This window comes from Prinia subflava, chromosome 6, assembly GCF_021018805.1.
Source record: "Prinia subflava isolate CZ2003 ecotype Zambia chromosome 6, Cam_Psub_1.2, whole genome shotgun sequence".
Lineage (NCBI taxonomy): Eukaryota > Metazoa > Chordata > Aves > Passeriformes > Cisticolidae > Prinia > Prinia subflava.
Window position 1 is genome coordinate 16,781,301 of NC_086252.1, and position 22,438 is coordinate 16,803,738.

Here is a 22,438-nt window from a genome sequence, read left to right on the forward strand (position 1 = left end):
TTACATCATTTGTTTTAAGAAAAACCCTTGCTAGCTGTGTTTACATTTTAGACTTAAAACTTTTGTCTCTTCATGGATTTCCATAGACAGAATTATTTCATATCAAGTTGAACACTAAGTGCCTGAGTATCTTTGTTCTCCATAACATGAACTACTTAAAAGCTATAACAATTCTTTGCAGATGGTTTTAAGCATCTTGATTTTTGTAACTCTTCTATAAGCTTTCTAATTTTTTAATCTTCAAGATTAAAAAATAAGATTTATCTATAAAAATCTTATGCACAGTGACAAACAATAATATACCTTTATTTATTCTAATAGAACTGAAATATTTTAAGAAAAGCTAGTCAGGAAACCTATGTGAACTAGGTCTAAAACTGCTCTACACATTAAGTGTGGTCTGAAAAAGAAACAGCATCAACAGATCTTGAAGATCACAGACGCAGGAACATTTACTGTTGTTAATTAAAACACCAAAGTCACATGCAACAGGGAACCCTCCAATCTTACATGACAGAGGCAGGAAGAGATGGGATAGAAAGAAAAATGAACCAAGAGATCACTTCCCTACTGCTGTTCTTATATCCAAGCTTCTTCATGCTTAGGTGACGGCAGAAGTTGAAAAACCAGAACTATGGAGTAATGACAGAAAATGATGGATCTGCAGCAGTACTTGAGACTATGAGCTATGAAAAGACCAGGTATAGCTTGGAGACTCCAAAGAGTCCCATCCCATATCAAGGTAGTCAGCCTGCTTCAGATTACAAGACCATCAAAACCAGAGGGGCACAACATAACAAAAAAGCACTCAACAGTGCTGGCAGATATCCTGGGGAGCTGGTATGTAAGATGTACTATGGAATGGAGTATTATTAAAAAATCTGTACTTGTTCTTCAATTCTGCTTTGCTCTATCCTTTCTCTGCTCTTAAAAAGGGAATAACAGTTCTCAAGACCTCTGTTCACACCAAGTTAAAGCAGCTGCCAGTGAAGACCAACCCTGGTCAACAAAAACACATCCAGATGAATTTTTCAAAATATATTTGCAGACGGAGATCCTTTAAGTCACAGCAGATAAAAGAATGTCTTGATGAATAGAAGACTGAAAAAACATTTAAGTTTTCGGGTCCTATAAGATTACCTGCATCAAAGAAAAGGCAATCTTGAACTCACTCTGGAGATGGGTACAACTATTACTCAAAGCTGGGTTGCTACAGTCACAGCACACCCTGCTTCCAATACTGCTTTAGCAGCTATTAGTCACAAACCTAACACTTCAAAGGGATTCTAATAAAGGAACCAGGTGTCCTGACTCTAACATAAGTTACTCTTTCTAAAAAGCAAAGTATGTACGACTTACAAAACCCAGAACATTCCCAATGTGTTATTTTTCTAAAAACATTCAGTTCAATCTTGAGTATGCTGGTAGTCAGTTTTCAGCACTCAGACATGCAAATAAAAATTACTGTCAAATAAGAACTTTGACATCTTTCAATACACTGAAAACACATCACAGTTAACCTTCTCTATATTTTCTGTCTCTATTATCATGAATAACATTGATGTTGTACAAACAATCCCCTCTAGGCTAACAGTTTCTACAGTCTTCACATGCAAGCCACAGGCAGGACAAAAAACTCCCTGTGTTGGGAACCTTCATTTTGATAAATGTACTACCAGTTATCCTGAAACCACAGGTCATGCTAAGACATGTAAGGTTTCACATAGTAGTTCTACACCATTTTTTTTTTCCAAAAAACTTGGAGGTATTAATATACTATATTTAAATCAAGTATGTGTGGCAGCTGAATCATCTTTAACAGTGTGGTCTTGATTATCACCAAGACTAATGTTCAAAAGAACTGGTTCAGCTATTTACTTACTCTAGAGGTAGTTTTGTGCTCCAGACTTGCTCCAAAGGTTTTTTCTATCCATTCCTTAAAAGTTGGTAATACCATACCACCTAATCTGTACCTGAAAAGTCAATATTACACAGGGTCATTTTAAATTAAAAGAATGTATGTCAGATACACTTCTTTCAATTCTATGCACGCACAAACAGAAGTTTTAAATCAAACTCTTTACCTCCAAGCCTGCAAGGCTTCCACACATTTACTTTTCAAGGAACAGTGCATTTCATTGTACATAACTGTTCTTTACTTCACTCAGAATCAAATCATTTGTCAGCCCACCCCACCACTCTTAAGAAAGGTCTCTCCCTTGCAGAAGTGTAGAAAGCAGCACCAGAGTTTACAAGCCAGTTACAGATAGAAGACACACTCCAAGGTAGTCTCAGACACACAAAGCCATTTCTGTACACCTTATGCTTTCAAGAAAACAGAAACAGTATTAGAGGTCCTCTCTTCATCATCAAAAGGCATCGGAATCCACCAAGCACTGTAAAATTATTTCCAGCACAAACTGTTTTGGCAAGAGCTTAGCCATGTGACAAATGCAGACTTACAGACAAGGGACAGAGGAACTGGTTTTGACCACGTGCACCACATGTGAAAACACACAAGGCTGGGGACACACTGAAAACAGCTAGGAACTACTGCAACTAGTTGTGTAACCTTCACCATGTTATGTGTGCAAAAGTATTCCCAGAAGAGAGGAGAAATAAGATCTTCCTTTGGTATTAAGAGCTTTCAGTAGCTGAGAATCCTTACCATCATTTTCACCTGGGTCATTGCATTAGACTAAACTGGGTGTTCCCTCTAAGATCATTCAGTCACTGTAAATCCAGAAATGATCCTGTCCTTCACAGCTGGAGCAACCAACTCTACAACTGAGTCACCTGTTACACAGAAAGATCAATTCTTCTTGCTCCCTCATCTCAGCTACCTCCCCAGCTCTTTTACTGGCAAACCCCCTACTCTACTCCTAGAACTAGGAGTAAGGCTACAACCTTATCTCAACTCAAGCTAGACTCCTCAGGATGGAAGTCAGCGTTCAGTCACTCCCGCTGTGAAAGCAGTTACTGTTTCACCATACCCACACAAAAATTGTGTGAATTCTATGAAAAGGAAAAGTGCAATAAACAATGAAAGTTTAATGTATTTACATCAAGAGTTTGAAATGAAGGTAGAGACCCAGGTCAGCCTGGTGTGTTTTCTTCTCCAGACCTGCTTCTTAGTATTGCCAAACTATCACTATAGCTGGGGTGTAGTGAGGGTAACCTCAATCACTTACTCAAAGTACAACTAAAGCTATCAGAAACCCCAAAACGTTTAAGTCAAGACAGAAGTCACAGCATAGAGGAAGTTCTTTTACTGCAACGCATGATTGCTCAGGAAGCAAGCTTTGTATAGATGCATTGCTGGGGCAATAAGCCCCCCAAAAACCACCTGCCACAGACACACTCCAAAAACCAGCTTTAGTTGCTCAGACTAGCAAGTATCATCTACCCCTGTGGAGATGGCAGAGTCTATAATAAAAAGATCATTTGGCACATGGTCTGTAGGCAAAGTCTACATGACTTTCATAAAGGGGCATCCTGTTTCACTAATCCTTGGAGTTTTATCAAGGTATAAAAACAGAAAGGGAATAACAGGGATACAATGAACATGAAATCCCACACTCCTTTATATTTTCACAGGTGTTCATCCCAAAAATTATTTAAGAAAATACACTACTACAGTACTGAAGAAAAGGTTCTTCTACAGGCTGAAGGATAAGGTTAAGTTAAGAAGCAAAGGGTAGAGTTTATTAATCACACTGATAGAAACTCTGGACCTTAAAAAAACTAAGTAGACAAAAAAAGATGGAAGATAATTACAAAAGCTGAAAAAAAGCATTATGGCATATTTTGCAGAATCCCACATGCAGTCAGTATCACAGCATCTTCACTGACCACATACAACAGCAGCCCGCAGTGCTATCCATCACCTGGGCAGGGGTAAGAAAGAAGCCAGCTCATCTTTCTGCTGCTCTGTAGAACACTGCTGTATCCACACCTTCAGCACTGCACACAGTTCCTGTCCCTATCTCCTGAAAGAGCCAGTGGAGCAAGAGAGGGTGCAGAGAACACCTGTAAAGACCAAAGGGCCTTACAAGCAGAGACTGAAGGGCCCAGGACTCTACAAGCACGGAGAGAAAATGCAAGAGAGGATATGACTGAGTCTTATAGATCAATAACACAGTAGACAGGCTGAAGAACTATCATCCACCTAGTCCTGCTAAATAGTAAGGGATCCTTGTTTCAAAACACAAGGACTTTACACAGCAGCAACCTCGAACTTGCTGTCACTGGATGCAGTGCCTGTCACAGGCAGGCAGTATGAGCAGACTTGGGGTTATTAGACAAATTTATGGACAACAGACCAGTGAGTGGCTACTGAAAGGATCTACACCACCTATGCAGATGCTTATTCTCCTATTTTCACTTCAAACACTCTCCTTTTGCCACTGTGGCAAAACTATGTCATAGAAACTATACTGGTGTGGCCCAACAAGGTATTTCTAATGTTATCTCTCAGAGACAGAGAGAGTGTGGATGGGGGAAAAAAAAACCATTCTAGAGCAGTGACTGGTACATATCAGTCACATAGCAGTCAAGCAGCCTTGATGCTTCCTCCCGAAAAAAACCCAGAAGTCCTGACCTTTATCTTTTTTCTTTAGTGTCCTTTGATTTTCAGTACAGCGGCTCCCTAAATATTATACAGTGAACCAGCTTATACAAGGCCTTGCATTTTAATTTGGGCCTGGAAATCAAGAAATTAACAACTGAAGTGCTCAAGATCCCAGTAGGTTTTTGTAGCTTTGACTCAAGCTAATTCATGCTAGTTTACAGAGTCAAAGACTAGGAAGGGATTTTTAGGAAAGACAGAATTTTATTTCTCTTCTCCATTCTTTTGTTTTTAACTCTTATGAAAAGTGTATCTTTTAAACCAGGGTAGAGACTGCAAGGTAACTTTCCACTCAGGAAGAAAAAGGAATCCAAACCAGTCAGATGGTGATAGGCTTAAATTCCACTGGAAGAAAATCAAGAAATCCCTAAATACACTTCATTTTAATGTCGTTTCTCAAAAAATATATTCCTCAGAAAAACAAGCTTGCTGCAAGAAGGGTTAGAGGGTAATAAAACAGAAGTGGTGCCACTACACAACATACAATTTAAGAGCAGGTTTTATTTTTAAGTTCAGAGGATGAAGTAGCTCCATGCACAGTGGTTAAGAAACACAAAACAAAGTGGAAATTTAATAAAGCAACTAGTTGATGCTCAAGAGATTCTCAAAACTGCACTGACGTGCTGCACGTTATCTAATGCTTTAGAACATGGTGCAGATTCTCAGTGTGATTTTATTAACACACAGATTATATCAGTTAGAGATTATATCAAGTCACATTTTTAATAATCATTTCAATAAGCCACATGGTCTATTTTACTATGTCAGACTCCTGTGTATAGACTTTGATAAATCCGTTAAATGCAGAATAACCTAATCTATGAAACGAAGCAACTTCTTTGCCTTCTTTGAATTAATTGTACTGTGCAGCTTATAAACTCTTTTCAAGTAAACTACTAATTAAGATACTTAATTTACATAAATTTTCAACTTACCTTTTCCCTGTGAATTCTGCTTGACCCTTCTTATTGAAGATGAATTTGGAGTCATTATATCCCCATCCATTCCACTTCAAAACTTCTTGCCTTAAAGGGAGAAAAATATGTGAGTGACAATATCAGCATACTGCAGATGCAGAATGATTTTCTGTTATACAGTTCTGGAAAAAAGCCTTACCAGACATCAATTCAAGAAATCAAGTACATATCAAAAGTGCATAGCTTAGAGCCAAAAGAAATTCTGAAACCACAACCATTAGTCCTTCAGATTACATCCTGTGACTTGAAAGACGAGGTGCTCTATAAAAACAACCACCAGCTTAAGTTCAATACACCACACTGCACTGAATCATAGAATCATTATGGTTGGGAAAGACCTTTAAGGTCATTATGTCCAACCTTTCACCACACATCACCAGGCCAACCAAACCACAGCACTAAGTGCCTCATCCAGTCATTTCCTGAACACTTTCAGGGATGGTGACTCCACTACCTCCCTGGGCAGCCTGACAGCCCTTTTGATGCCTTGGGAAGGCTGACCTGGAACAGAGACTGGACAGAGCCAGAGAATAAAGTAAATATTTATTCAAAGGCCTTTAAGGATACACCTTGGGCAGTAAAAGAGCCTGGCCAGGGCTACACCCAAGATGGATTTAAAACGGTCACAAAATGGATGGCTGGTCACAAGGTGTTACACTTTTACAAGTTTTGGTCCATTTGCATATTGGGGTTTAATTGTCCAATTACAGCTTCAGATTATGAAGTCCCATCCTTGTTTTCTCTCTTCAGTCCACCGTTGTTTATGCTTTTAGGCCTGAATTTGTAATGGTTGTCCTTGGTCTTCAGCAGGAAAGGATTTGTTTTGTCTACCCACTCCGTGAAGGGAGCTTACAAACACTCAATATGAAGCTCAGAACTACAGGTCTAGGCAGCATAGAATCTGAAAAACATGAAAGCTAAAACTTAAGGCATCGTTTCCCCCAGAGAAGAAATTCTCCCTGATGTGCAACCTGAACCTCTCTAGGGCAGCTTGAGGCCATTTCCTCTCATCCTATGTCACCTGTAACCTGGGAGAAGAGACCTCCCACCAGGGAGTTGTAGAGACTGACAAGGTCACCCCCGAGCCTCCTCTTCTCCAGGCTAAACAGCCCCAGCTCCCTCAGCACTCCTTATCAGCCCTGTGCTCCAGACCCTTCCCCAGCTCCACTGCCCTTCTCTGCACACTCTCCAGCCCCTCAATGTCCTTGTTGCGAGAGGCCCAGAACTGAACACATGATTTGAGGTGTGGCCTCACCAGTGCCAGCCCTGGTTCTGCTGGCCACGCTATTGCTGACCCAGGCCAGGGTGCCTTTGGCTTTCCTGGGCACGCACTGGCTCACTCCAGCCGGCTGCTGGCCAACACCTGAAGGGCCTTTTTGGCTGGGCCACCTTCCAGCCACTCTGCCCCCAGCCTGTGGCAGTACAGGGGTGTTGGGACTGAAGGGATTTGTTTGTCTTTCTTTGGTGTAGATCACCGGTGACACTTTCCAATTGGCAGGGGTAATGTGTGAAAGATGCTTGGTTTTCACTCTATACATAAACATCAACATACAAATAGGTAACACCTAAATATTTTCATAATAAAAAAAGACATTTAGTATTTAAATTTCTTTTCTTGACAGAGAATAATGATTTTAGTTGCTTGTCATCACTACTGCAATCCCACAGCATTCTTAACATTCACTTGATGAGGCACTTTGAGATGCATTTGGACTGAAAGTCATAAACAACAAAACCTCATGCAAGAATAATATATCAAATACAACCAGAATATGATAGCATAAAACCATAAATACATACAAATCAAACTCACAACTGCCAAAATACAAGCAGAAAATTGAAAAATCTTAAGCACAACCATATCAGAGGATCTCTTAACTATGATAAAGTCATCAGAACTGGATCAGTGTAAGTATATTTAAGACTTAAGAAATACACTAGTAGTAATTACACATTAATCAAGCTTTGCTTTAAAATTTTGCCCTTTATTTACATCACAAATGAAATTCCTAACCTAGAAACTGTATTTTAGTTAAAAGAAATGTATCTCAAAAAGTCTATCAAAAGATCATTTACCTTCCTGCCCTATATACAGTAAGAGTAAGATAATAAGGAGTGACCATTTCAGAAAGATCCTGTGATTCAGAGAAAACATTGCCACAATCACTTTCAGCTCCAGCATTACATGCAAGATAACTGATTGATTACCAAAAGTTTTCATTATAAAGATAATATTGACACAGACTGCTGACATATTAGCAATGTTGTAATTCAGTAGACTTGGCTTAAACAAAATCTATTTTCTTCAAGCTGCCTGCATGCAAGGTTTTAATTAATCAAACGGGAAAAAGGCCATGGTCATGTATTTCATTACAATTGTTTGATTCAGACATTTCAAGAAGCCTTTGACAAAGCTGGCACTTAAAGCAAACTTTATCAGTTGCTAGGTACTGAAATGACTCTATACAGTTTTGTGAAATAGCCAGTCTGTCTTGTTCTTCCACACTGAAGAATCAACTCTAAAATTTCAGCCAAAATGAAACTGAGCAGAGCTGTCCAGACAATGAAGCCTCTTCAGCTGCCTCTTTCCTCTGATCTTTACACATATAGGGTTCACATAGGAAAGGACAAGGATCCACTCGTGTTCCATGGCATGGGAATGCCTTGTGCTATTGTGCTGCTGTGACAGAAAAGGGTTCTTAAAAGCATGTTATGCAGACTTGCCCATTTTTACCTTTATTTCTATGTATGTATATTTATAAATACTTCATATATTAATATTAAGTTCCACAAAGAAACTAAGTCATACACAGCAGAGCTGCTTCAAGATGAGAACAAGGTGACACATAATTGGAACATTTAGTTTTAAAAAAAAAATTACTTGAGCTGGCCATTCAAATCCCAATCACTACAGTCCTCCTCAAGGGAATATTTCTCCCTCTGCTGACTAAATGCAGTATTTCTATATACCTGACCTCTGTAGTTTGTTGAATCCTGTGAAGTCAGAACAGACTTGATATTACTAAGCAAGATTGAGGAAGGCTCAAACAGCTTCCCCTGTAAGTCAGAGAGGGAAGCCCTCTTGTAAGGCAGTGCCAAAATAAATATGCCAACAATGATGCATGAAACAGGCTAGAGAAACTACCTGCAAAGCTGGAGACAATCAGAGCACAACACAAAAGGCCAGGCCCTAAAGGAACTGGTGACATGAGATAAACTGATAATGGCCAGGTTTGAAACGATCATTAGTCCTGATGTCAGTACAGACCGGTACTTCCCACAAAACCATGGGCAGGTATTATTAATTAAGGACAAAAAGACAGACTGACAGGGGGGTTTTCTGCTACACTCATGACATTCTCATCTGCTTGCCTGTTCTAAAGGCCTAGTTTCCTAGGTTGGTGCTAAACCACCTGGCACTTTGATCAGGCTCCAAAATACAGAACAGAGTTTAAGAGTTTAAACTCCTAAGACTTCACTTTTGGGTTGAACTATTCCTAAGTAAAATGAAGTACAAAGTTTTACTCTGTCAGAGAACATAGCTCCCATCATTGGTGCGATGACAATAATAAATTAAAATCTAAAAAACCAGTTTGCAAGTTTGTAGAAGAATGACCCAAACATTTAGAACATGTAGAAGCTGACCCAAACATTTTGGCTACCTTGCAACACAAAGGCAGATTTCACACCACCACACACACAATGGGCAGCACTGTATCTTGTGGCAGGTAAACACCAGAACAAGAAACTTAGGCACTCAATTTTTATATTCAAAACTATACTTAGCAAGTCTGAGATTTCTATTTGGAGACCGGAAGGGTTGTTTTTGGAATGAGTCATCTTAAATTTACTTCTTCTTTTGTCCAACCACACCAGAGCACAGCCAGTTTAAGAACTGTGGTTTGATTTATGTACTGCAGTTTCTAGCACTTCATGCCTACATGCTACAAACAATCGGAGGAAATACTACATATGGCTTCCTAAAAAAGTGAAGCCTAAAGAGGCCAGATCTTAAAAGAAAGACTGATCAGTCAGCTCTGATTTGTAAATCACACAGCCTGCAGGAAGATCAAGCTGTTCAGAACTTCGTGCATTACCATCTGATGTTCTTCATAAGCAAGAGCAGGTGAACTTCAAGACTCAAGAGAATTACCCTCAGCAGAAAGGGAAGCAGAAGACATTCAGAGGAGATCTCCAAGCCTCTATGACTACAGAGGCAACAGCAGTGTCCTACTCATATAATTCAAGACTGAATTTTTTGGAAGAGTGTTACGTATTAGTTGACACACTATTCAGGCCAGAGGCAAGCAGCTCTGCCAGATGAAGCCAGGGCAGTGCTCTTCCCTAGGTCTGGCTCACTACCCCAGCTCCCACAAGGGAAATACACTGTAACACACACTGGCTCTGCACTTTCTTGTCTTTCCAGCTCCCATTTGGAAATCAAAACTGTAATTTGACTGTAAGAAACAGAAGGCGAGCAAAGAAAAAAAGTCTTTTAAATGTTGTAACAGGATTCCTCTCTTGGCATTTTTATACTGCCCTTGCACAGCATTATTTGTACAGTCACCATTTCTTAGAAAACACTTCCACACCCCAGCTGCAGCACTGCACTCTCACTGCCCTCTAATGCCCTGGTGCAGCAGTCAGAGCTGCCTGCCAGATTAGCATCATGCACCACATTTACCTTGGCTCTCAGCAATGATCTGAGCTGCAACTGAGCACCCCATGTAGCCTTCTACATGTCCCCAATTTTTCACTCCCAGTGTAACAGTGTTAAGAGAGTATCATTCATCTCACATGCCAGGTGAATATAAAGGGTAGAAAGGACTGCTGACCATTTGCAGACTTAAGGACATATTAAAATCTCCCCCAAGCAAAAGTGCCCAATGTATCCAATGCTGTCTCTGAGGACTTCATCTACCTACTGATCTGCAACTAATATGTACCATCATTATACCTGAACTTTTACAAATTTCTATCAGCTAACACATCAATATTTTGTACCATCTGAAATGAAACTACAGTAATAGCTTCTAGCCTCATTCTTCAAAAACTTAAGGATTTGGTTGCTAAATATCAAAATAACTAAAAAAAATACCCTAACTGAATACGTTGTGTAATATCTCAATACATCAGTGTTAGGAAGTTTCATGTCCCAGCTTGAAAAGAAAAAAAAGCTGCTCAGTTTGACTTAGTCAAGCGACATGTTCATGCTGCACATGTTGTGTGTGTAGCAAGATACAATATACACACCCTTCTGGTTTTCTTCCCAGACTCCTTTCCAAGAATACATAGCCAAGACTCGTCAACATTTGACATTATTCTCACTTCAAACTAAATGTTATTCAGTACTGTATCCAAACTGTCTTATTTAAAGAAAACACCTTTCCTATTCAGTACATTGGCTTCAACAAAATATCAAGCTCATTAACTATTTCATTTTCAACATAAACATGGAATATTTTAGGCAGAAATAGTGGAAACTGACCAGTACTTTCTTGCCTTCTAACTGAAATGATAGAAATTCACCACAGAAATACACAAATCAGTATAAATCAAATCTTGCTTATGATTTTTAATGTGTTTGCTTATATATATACACATGAAATTATACTGCCTGAAAGAAAACAAGTCACCATTCAAGCAGTGACAATAGATTAACACAGTGTGACTTGTTGAAGTGAATTTAAATATTGCACTTTTATTACAATGCCCAACACTAAAATACTAGTTTGCCCCACTGAATAAGGATTTTTACAGTCGGGGGGCAGGAGGGTGGCCCCTGGCCCACCAGCTGAACTAGTGCTCCTGAAGGATCCAGTCACTCAGCTGGGCAGGCAGAGGCCTTTGCTCTACGCTATTTCAACAAACTGTACCTGCCATCGTGGTTCAAATCTCAGCTTTTAGTGACTGGCACAGTGACTGAATGAAAAAGTTCTCATCTCTCCCATAGGAAGCTGAAGATAAGCACAGTCTCCCACAGACATCCAAGGCTTCTTTGGAGAAGCAAGATGAATGTGCAGTTCAATCCAGCTGGAGAAACGCCACTCAGGTGGAGCAAAGCCAGATGCTCCCATCAGCTTCCTCACAATAACCATTGACATCACCAATTCAATCACCAGTGGATGCTCAGCATTAAAATCACACACACATAAAATATTCACAGGCACTTCTGTTGCACAATGGAAGAACCAGCAGATTCCTGGAAATCAGTTTAAAGTGGCAGTTTTAAGGGCTACCACACAGGCTAAAGCACCAATATCTGCCTAATGTAACCCAGTCTTGCACGTTGTAGAGCTCTTGCAAAACTCAGCATGCGGGTGCAGTAATACTGAGACAGTACAGTGGTGGTAAGGTGTTACAAGAACACATCACCCATGGAACAACTCCTCAGAGCCCACCTCAGCTGGACTCTGGGTTACCAACCCAGCCCCCAGCTGGAAATTCAGAGCCCTTTCCACAGGTGGTACCAGAAGATTGCTCTCCCTCTCCCCTGGAGCAGTGTCTCTGCTCAGATTATACAGTCACACTTCTCAACCAAGCAACACTATAGAGTGCTTCTGAAGCCAGTAGTAAATTAGCATCAGGTGCCTGAAAGTAAGAAAGAACATGCAGCCCGAGGAATTGTTTCAAGAATGGCTTTGTGAAAGCATCATTTATGTGGAGAGAAATGTCATGCTGCAGGCAGTGAGAGTATCTGCTGTGTTTGACATTCTTATACTTTTCCCCTCTTGGAAGACCTTCCCTGCAGCAAACCTAATATAATTGTTCTCAAGTCTGATATCAAATAACAGCTGTTTTATAACCTTAGACACACTCAAGTTCTGTACCCCACACTTTCAGCTCAGCCCCTGCAGCTGCACATACACTGATTCAGTTCTGTTTGCTGAATATCTCATACAACACCACAAACCTGGGCTCATAATTACACCTTAAATCTACAGTAATCAGCAAATGCAGACAACAGGATTTCAAGCATAAGATATCAAGGGTTTAGGTACCCAAAAGCAGAGTGCTTCTGATAAAACAAGTGTTTACTTTCCTTACACACATTCCTAGCTTTAACTATTTCATTACTCTTCATTTCACCACATTGTAATAAACAAAGCCCCAAGGAATAAGGAAATTAGCATTTTTCTAGTGCTCTTCCATAGTAAACAAAGCCAATTAGGGTGAATTAAAGATTGAGGAAAGCCAAGACGTTCTAGTCATTCTTCTCAGTAGACAGTTGGCCAAATTATGATCCTTATGAAACAGAATACTTTACTAGAAGCTCTCTCTATTCCACCTACTACTTCAGCTGGCACCAGTTTCACTTTTATCTTTGAAGAGACTGCTTTATTACAAAATGCACACACATTGCTACTTCCAGGCAGTAAATGAAACAGCACAAAGATCAGTCCTTTGAGAAGTATTTTCTGAAAGCTCGCAAAATCAGGAAATCTGCTTTGCTGTCTTAAATAACACAGGAATCCACCGTCTGCCATTTTTCTGTGCAAGTAAGTCCAGTTCCTGGACCCTTTTTTACCAGTCTCATAGAGAATATTTTAGCATGCTTTGTAACAAATACATCACAGCTCAATAAAATTTTCTGGTCTACACCACCAACCCCAATGGTGTTGCACAAAATAGCCCAGTTTTGGATATAACAACTCTACAGAAGTATCAGGCTTGTCCATCACGTTCAACCTGCAACTGATTTTTAATACTCCACATTATTCATTTCCTACAAAGAGGTACAGTAACACTTCAGGAAAGTCTAGTTGATTGCAGTGTGTTACACTACTGATCTCCTTACTTTGCTTCAGCTCAAAGTAGCTTCTAGTCCAATTAATTACTTTAGTCTATTGCATTATCAGATTATTCTAATTCTATTCAGTTTAAATAAACACATCGAGTTTAAATAAACAGCTATATGCACGTTCATTTTCTTGTACATAACAGTTCATTTCTTAGTAGATATCAAGCAGCTGATCTACAAAAGTCTTTCAGTTTTTGCCATAAACTGCTACTCACTTTCATATAATAATCTGTACTGAGCTTCACATATTAAACACTTCACGCTTTCATCTAGGTTCATTTTCTAATAAAATTTAGCTAATGAATATATCCAGTTTGGCTTACTTGGTATCAAATGATCTAACAATAATTACTGTGTTATTTAAATTCTTAATAGATTTCCTACATTTATTCTTCCTGACATGCAACTACTTGGAGCTACGTGTTAGACAGGAATTGCTGTCACATATGAAGTCACTTTTACCATCAGATTATAACACTTTTTCCATGTTAATGTTTCCATTAGAGAATCTTTTTTATCTGTTCCTGAAGTATTAACTTTGACTAACAATTAATTGCTTTGATGCAATCACAGAACCTCCTGTGAACTGCCACACCTTCCTCAATGCAACAGGTTCTTACTCTTCTGATTTCTTAAGACTGGTGAAGTGGCACCAGCCCTTTCCCTCTTCACCCCTTTTCATCACCTTAAAGTCAGAAGTCAGCTACACCATGATACAGCTTAGCACCATGTGTTGCCTAAACACTCCTCCCTAAAGGATTTATCATAAAGACTGCTCTGAGTATTGGGGGCAAGATACAAAGCCTCTCAGAAGACACTTGTTATATCCAAGTAATACCAATTCTTTAGGAGTTAACTCCTGCTGCTGCATAATAACAACATAATTGTTAGGAGCAAGAATTCCAAGTGTCTGTATGAAGAAGGTACAGCAACATCAACACACTACCCTGAACAACCTGCCTGTGAACTTGACACACAGCAGTCAGCTCACTACACGCTCATCCCTTAGTTTACACTGTGTAACAGTAAGTCCAAAATAATTAAAAGATATTCACAAGCCTCCCTTCATCCCCTAGGAAAGCAGCTTCTCCCCAGAGAGATAGGATAATCAGGAGATCCTGTCCTGCTTTCTGTTGCAGGACAGAATAAATTTTAAGCCTACAAGCTACTGAGTCAACATTTAGTTAAACTAAATCAATTATCCCTTTTAACAAAGACCAAATTGTAGAAAGTTTGACTTAAGTTACACTACACAAGCTATTTTGATGAGATCAGCATCAGTGCATGCTCCATCTCTGAGGCACTCTTATTTTCTAGCACACCTACCAGTTACTGTGGTACAGCTCTGTCCTAGGAAGCTGTAGCACCTGACTGCTTCCAAAGCAGTACAAGTTGAACAGTTCATGTATACTCAGTCATTCTGAAGATTAAGCAAGTTTTTAACTCAAGTCTCACCAGCAGTGAGCTCACCAGTCAACAAAAGTCACTAGCACAACATAAAAGGACAGGAAAAGTAGTATCAAGGAAGAGTTATTTTCCAGCTCAATTGTTTTACCAACTTTTTCAGCATGCCTATCATCCTCTTAAGGCTTCAACCCACATTGTGTAACTATGATTCCATCTTTCACTGCAACACTCAATTAAAATATTACATTCAGGCCAGGAATGCCACTGAGAAATAATATCTCTCACAGTACCTAAGATTCCACTCAAGAGGATACTAAGACAAATAAGATAGTTGCTTGTCTTTTGAGGAATTTTCCCATCTCAATAACTATAACTTGCAAAAGTAGAAAGTGTATTACAATCCTTAAACACATTAATATGCAAATGCATTGCTCAGTCTTCCAAGGCATATTTTTATTTAGAAACAAGAAGAATTAGATGAGACCCACAGACTTTCAGTCAATACCACATACTCTCCATCCTCCCCTTGCTGGTGAGAAATAATGTCTGGATAAGATCTTTAACAGTTTGGTCATTGAACTCTCAACAAGAAAGCCATGTTGCTAGAGGCCACTGTCTACTGACTGTTAGAAAAGCAGGAAAAAAATTTCTGTGATCACAGACCTAAAGTACTACAAAGGGTTTTTCTCATCAAAGAAAGCCATTCACTTGCAGAACAAATGCAACATGAGGAGAGTGCACCCAAATCTGCAATAGTTGTGTCTATAGCTTTGCTACTATTTTAAACACTACAGAAAAGATTCAACTGGTGTAAAGAACAAAAATTTTGCTTAAGGTACTTTTAAAGCTTTTCCTAGCTTTGCTAGGAAAAATTAAAGTAACAGTTCAAAAGAGGCAGAAGAGCTGAATCAGCACTCAATAAACTACAAGAAAACAGCATCTAGCTTTGGACTGTCCTAATATTGCCAATAAAAGGCATGGACTGTCTCTAGGTCAGTTATTTTTACTAGATTTTCCCATCAACCTTCTCGGCCTCACAAATAAAATCAGCTCCAGATTAGCTGGGAGTCACTAGAACAAGACTCAGGAATCCATCACTTGCCCCCTCCAAATCAATGTAGGCAACAGAACTTTCTCTGTCACTCCAAACCTGAGTATCATCCTCAAACATGAGCTCAGCCAAGACCCTCATATCCTAGCTATACTAAAGTATCAGAATTTTCACATGCAGCATCTTAGGTGTGTTTCAACCATATCTCAGATATGTTCAGACAGAAACTTCAGACAGAGATAAAGCTCCCTTGAAGTTCTTCTTGTTTCTACATATACAAAAAGGCTGGGCTCTAAGTACAGCAAGAAAGTAATACCTCTGGTGAAGACCAAGCTAAGCTTTCCAGCAGCTCCCTTGCACCCCCACAGCAAATTTTTATTGAGTCCAGATCAAGTTATTTAAAGTAAAAATGCTAATCCATTATGGTCCTACAGCAAATCCTAATAGGGGAGAACAACATCAGTAACTTGTACAGGTGTTAAGTTTCTGTATCCTGTAAAGTTCCCAAGCCTGTGTTTCCACAGAGAAAGAAGCTATCTTTCCAGTCACAAAAGTTGGTTTCTCCTGCTCTTCACAGATGCAATAACTGGCTGCAGAAATTATACACCAATCCACTCAAAATAAATCCCTGAAAAATAGCTTAGCTAGTATTTTTTCAGAAACAGTGATTTCTTCCTAGATTCAAACCAAACAAAATCTCAATATGGAAGGCAACAACTTCAGAACCCATCTGTCCCAGTAAGCAGCACTGGTTGACACATGTCCTGCACAAGCATCCAATTCCCCTCAATGAGAACTAAAAGCTTTCAAAGCTGTTCACACGATGTGCATGACATCCCAGTCCTCCCAAAGCAGGCAAGTTCAGCCTGTGACCGTAGACCACAAATTGCCTGTTAGGAGAATCCAGGCTGTTCTTTGCCCTCTTTTTGAAAAGGTTGAGAGCAAAGCATGGGCTGAATGGATTTTCCTCAAAGGAGGAGCAGCTCTTCTATTCATTGCTAGCCCAGTCTGCCTCAGGACTGACCCCATGCACTAAGAAACTCATTCTCAACCACAGCTCAAGAGAGAAGAGGGGGTTGTCTACAACCTAAGCCTTAAAATGCTCTTATAAGATAGTAAGCCAACGTACATATAGAAAATCCACGTCTGAGAAAGGGGGAGCAGCAAAAGAAAGTCACAAAACTAATGCAAGTCCACCCCAGCAGAAAGGGGGCCTCATGACAATAAGTTCCATGGAACGACATAATGGTATTATAATCATAGCATTGTTTAAAAATCTATGAATCTTTAAAAAGAAACTAAATCCAAGAGCCAGTGAAACAACTTTGAGCTAAAGAACTTGACTGTCTTCCCTGGTGCCATGTGACCTGACTCCTTACTACTACAGACCGCAAGAACCAGAAAAAGTTCTACAATAGCTCTAAAATTATTCATTTCTAAGAAACTTTGGTTCGAGCTTAATGCATGAGCACACTCAGCCAATATTGACATCAGCTGAAGGTTTCTGTGCTCAGGGGAGGACTGAGGGACCAGCCGCAGACCCAGGTCTTCACACGCGCTGCATTCCTCGTTAGAGCAGCCTCAAAGTATTTTACAAAAACAAAACTTCTCCATCACACCTAAAGATGTGATTAAGCTGACCATGAACGACTCTCCATTTTACCATCCTACTTACTACGGACCCAGCCAAGAGGCTGAGCACCACCTCCTCTCGGTCCCCTCCAGTGCCCACAGCGGTGAACGGCTTCAGCACATCACCCGCGGCTGGGATGTGCCTCGCCCTGCTCCCCGCCGCCCCTCCCGCCCCGCCGGAGCCCCGCTCGCCCCGCAGAGCCCACGGGGGCCTCCCCGGGCCCGGCTGCCGTCCCCGGGCGGGAGCAGCGCGCTGCCGGAGCCCGGCCCGCACCCGCGGCCCCGCGCTCCGGGAGCCCGCCCGGCCCGCACCCACCGCTTCTTCGGGATGGAGCCGGAGGCCGGCCCGGCGCCGCCGCCCTGCGCCTTGCAGGGGCTCGGGGAGAGCGCTCCCCGCCCCGGGGCCCGCGGCGAGCCCCGCAGGTGCCCGGAGATGATGCGCAGCCGCCGGCGGGCGGAGGACGGGGAGCCGCCGCCGCCTCCCGCTGCCTCCCCGGCCGCGGCCGCCATCGCTTCCGTGTTGTGGCGCGACCGCCGCCGGGTGAGAGGGCGCGCGGGCGGAAGGCGGCACCGCCCGCCCCCCCTGTGCCGCTCGGAGCCGGGCCCCGGCCGTGCCTCTGCCCTGCCGGGCTCGGAGCCGGGCCCCGGCCGTGCCTCTGCCCTGCCGGGCTCGGAGCCGGGCCCCGGCCGTGCCTCTGCCCTGCCGGGCTCGGAGCCGGGCCCCGGCCGTGCCTCTGCCCTGCCGGGCTCGGAGCCGGGCCCCGGCCGTGCCTCTGCCCTGCCGGGCTCGGAGCCGGGCCCCGGCCGTGCCTCTGCCCTGCCGGGCTCGGAGCCGGGCCCCGGCCGTGCCTCTCCCCGCCGGGCTCGGGGGGCAAACCGGAGAGAGAGAGGGACAGAAGGCGTTTGTTAACGATTTCCCTCCTCCGGTGCTGTAATTACAGCCCCGCTGGGTCGCTGAACAAACTTGAGAGAACACAAAGGTGTCCTTTGGAGATGAGGATTGCCTAAGTTAATGATGAAATGCTAATTAATGGCAATAGCATAGGCGGGTTACTTAAGAAATAGGTCGGTGAGGTGGCAGATAATCGTACAGGTGTTGCAGATTTTATCACGCTGTTGATAGGGATACAGGGCGCTGGTGAGTGCAGGGCTGCTGGGCCAGGTGCTTTCCTGTCCTGGAAGGGAGGATGCGTCCCGGTTCTGTGCTCTGCACTAAACCCGCACCACGGAGTGAACGCTGACCAGCTGCTGGGAATGCACCCCCGTCTATCTGGGATAGCCATCACTGGGCCAATCCTCGCAAAAACTGGCAATCCTGACCGTATCTGGGCCCCGTGGGAACATCTGGGATTCACTCTGTAGCATCACTTTGAACTGGCATTTAAGGAGAGATACAGATTTGATACCAACCCCGTAGCTTTCTACTATGAATTTGCTTTGAGGCACCAGAATGCTTTGGATTTCCACTCAGAAAAGGATGTAAAAACCAGAAACATTTAAAAGCAGAAGAGATGAGAATTTTTTCCATCGGGGAATGAAAAAAAGCTTAACAAACTGAGTCCCCTACAAAAGACTAGGGAAGACAGGTTATCAGTCTTCAAATATGTAAAAGACTGCTATGGAGTGAAAGGAACCAATCAATCTGCCCTTCATGTCCCACCTAGGTTGGTGAGAAGTAATGAGCTCAAACTGCAAGATATAAGTTCAGTATTAGCATTAGACTACTTTCTAATGGCAGTGAAATTGAAAAACTGTTGTAGTCTGCCTAAACAGAGAACAAACTCACCTTCATTAGACAGCGTTAAGAACAGACAACATACATCTATCAGACATATCATTAAAAGCAGTGCTGCTCAGGGCGAGGTGATGGGCTAGATGACCTCCTCAGACTAATTCCAGCTTTTCCTCTGTGATGTGAAGTATCTCACACTGTTGAAGCCCCCTCAGTTTTCACACAGACCCTACTTTCATGATCAGCTTTTGCCACTGACTGGCACCGACCAGCTTTTTCAAAGTCCTGAAGTGGATTGCTGGGATCTATGTGATGATGATACTTTCATAATGACATTTTGTCTATCAACGTTGATTTATTTGTTCATTTCTTCCTCAGATGTTTGTTAGGCACGTGAAATAAAATCCCGTGAAAACTGATAAAACTCCTACCCTCTTTCAAACCTCTTTTAGGGACCTGTTTCTCCTGTGATACTTCAACATGGTACCTTTCCATTAACTAAGCAGGATGTTCTCCAGGGAGCAGTGTGTGCCGCACAGGCAGTGAGACTTGGGCTCAGTTCCTTACCCCACAGGCAATATTGGTGCTTCTTTGAGTCCCAGCCCCCATATATAAACCAAGGATGACAGTATCTCCCTAGAGAGAATGAAGATAAATACCCTGTGGACTGTGTGACAATATAGGACCAACCCCAGTAATGCCTACTGATGAGAAGCAGTTCATAAAAGCCACCCAGGTGTTACTACTCTTTGTTTAGCTTTTATTCTCACCATTGTTAATTGATTTTATGCCCTTTGTGTACTTTGTCTAGGAAATAGTCTGCAATTTTCCTGGGGCAGTGATTGCACTAGTTGCAATGGGATCTCAGCCTTAAGTTAGGTTTCTGGTATTAGTGCAACATAAACAGCTGTTGTGGCAGTTTGATAGTTTGGTTATGGAGTAAAATTTCCCCCCTGTGAATAATTTGTATACAAGTTTCTGGATTAACTCATGCATATCCACATTTAGCTGTCTGCTGCTGCGGAGGCAGTCTGTAGGGAACAAACACGGGCCTCTGCTGAATTTCCATTCACATTGTTTACTGAAGTCCTGGATATGGCTGGGGGGACTTTCAGTCACAGTTACCTAAAACTTTCCACATTGCTGAACTCTGCCAAAGAGATACTAAATCCCCTGCAGTAGGCTTCAGATTTTCCTAGAATGTTTCCTTGTATCACAGTCACTTGTAAGGAACAACAAGAATAAGCCCATTGGTCATTTATTTGATCCTAATTGTAGAGCTTCACAGTAAAAAATTGACCTCAACTAGAATCTGATAACAAATATTTGTCACCACTGCACAACTTATTTCTCAAAAAAGTTCCAAATTAGTTTTTAAGGATGTGTGTAAATGAAGATTTAACCGGGGATGCTGGAGACATGGTGGTATGATTTGTGAACTATTGAGAGCCTTATCCTTTGCAAAGCAGAGGAATAGCTAAGTCACACCTCATTTTTGTGCAAGAGGGGTCTTTTCTTACAATAAGAATCCTAAGCTCCTACCAGTGCTCTGCATGCAATCCCTGCTTCCCTTGGAATCTTCATAAAAAGCAGCAATAACATAATGTCCTGTCAGATTGTGAGGTCACTGTTTCTCGTTTACCTGAAGTGAATCACTGGCATGTTTTCAAAAACTATATCTAATTTAACCACATAATTCATTCTGATAAGTAGTAGTGCTGAGAAGAAAACTTAGGCAACACAATTTTGAAAGTAATACATTGGGACAGAAGAGAACTTACAGTAGTAAAAATACCAGCAGATCTACAGTGCAGTAGTTGGAAGTATTGTAATTGCTGTTGAGCCAAAGCAGCAGCCTTTGCCATTCCATGAGCTGTCCTTCCCACAAAACTGAGTGCATCTGTAGGCATAAGTGAGATGCCAGCTCAGTGGGACACCTCACGTCATCAAAGGCTTGCATTTCTAGAATTCTGCACATTGGCATTTCCAAAGAGCATAGTTTTAAAGCCAGTTTACAGTGTAATACAAAATGAAGCTGTCTAAGTGCTTTAAACTTTCAGAGAGACCTTCATAACCAGGTGTCTCAGAGTTCCATTACGCAGTGGTCCCAGGAGAGACCACGGAGGGAATGCTCTCAGGACAAACACTACACTCCTAGGCAACCTGCACACAGGCTGTGCAAAGAAAAGACTTCTGATAAATCTTCTTGCCTTGAGTGGAGTCCTGCAACAGGCCATAGAGAATCACCTAATGTAGCATGAGAGCCCCTGAGAGGTAGGCATCAGATGCAGAAAATGAATTGATGGGAAGTAGCAACTGTACCTACATCTGGGAGAGAATGTAAAGTACAGTGTTCAACCTAAACTGTAATAAGAATTTTGAAACATTTCAAAGAAGCTTTATTGAAACAAGAGAAACTTCCCAGTCCTGGCAGGAAGTGCAGTGCTGTAGTACATCTGTGCTATTCCCTTACTGACTAAATAGCAGAAAAAGTTGTGGGATTCTTTATGTTTATTTTTCATTTTAAAGTGACACAGCTTTGAGCTACAATTCTTAATTCACCTCACTGCTTCTGAAGGCAACAGAAGAACATTATCATAATACTAGGCTTTGGGAAAATAGACATAAAGAAGCCTTTGCTTTCTAGAATAATGAAAAAGTAGAAACTAATTTTTTCAAGACTCTTCATTTCATGGTGCTGCTTGCAAAGTTTAAACAGAAGGAAACACCTATTGAATAAGGTGTGTTCCAGATGTTGCTTTCTCCAGTTCAACCACTATTAAGATGTGATTGATGTATTATCTAATTATCTAATTATCTAATGTATTAGAACACCTTTTTGTTCTGTACCTCTGTACAAAAAGACACCACCTACAGAGGAGGTGGGGTTTTGGCTGCCCTAGGTTTAGGATGGGTGTGAGACATCCACAGCTGAATCATGGACTCAGAAGAAGCTGTTGAGGCAATAAAAGGCAAAAAAAAAAGGCATAAGCCCTTGAGATAACCTCTGGCTTAGTCATTTTTTCACCAGAGGGAAAAAACCCAAAATACAAGCCTACACGCATTCATGAACATGTCATTCAACACCAAGTCATTCATGCTCTGGGAGGAGTTTTGTTGCAATGGAATGGGCCGAGAAGTTTTCCTGAAGTAGCCTGTTTCCCTAAGACCTACTTAGGCATTGTGTCACTTTTTTGGCGTCAGCAGAGTC

General features: G+C 41.6%; 1 protein-coding gene across 1 annotated transcript in view; it reads right to left on the bottom strand.

Moving 5' to 3' along the window:
* Positions 1 to 18,054, bottom strand: part of AGPS (alkylglycerone phosphate synthase) — a 49,314-nt gene extending 31,260 nt beyond the window's left edge. The window contains exons 1-3 of the mRNA XM_063400444.1: positions 17,812 to 18,054; positions 5,563 to 5,652; positions 1,883 to 1,973 (exon numbers count right to left, since the gene is read on the bottom strand). Of these exons, the coding sequence (XP_063256514.1) occupies positions 1,883 to 1,973; positions 5,563 to 5,652; positions 17,812 to 18,005 (375 nt within the window). The 5' untranslated portion in view covers positions 18,006 to 18,054. The remainder of the gene's footprint in view (positions 1 to 1,882; positions 1,974 to 5,562; positions 5,653 to 17,811) is intronic.
* Between the last annotated feature and the right edge of the window lie 4,384 nt (positions 18,055 to 22,438).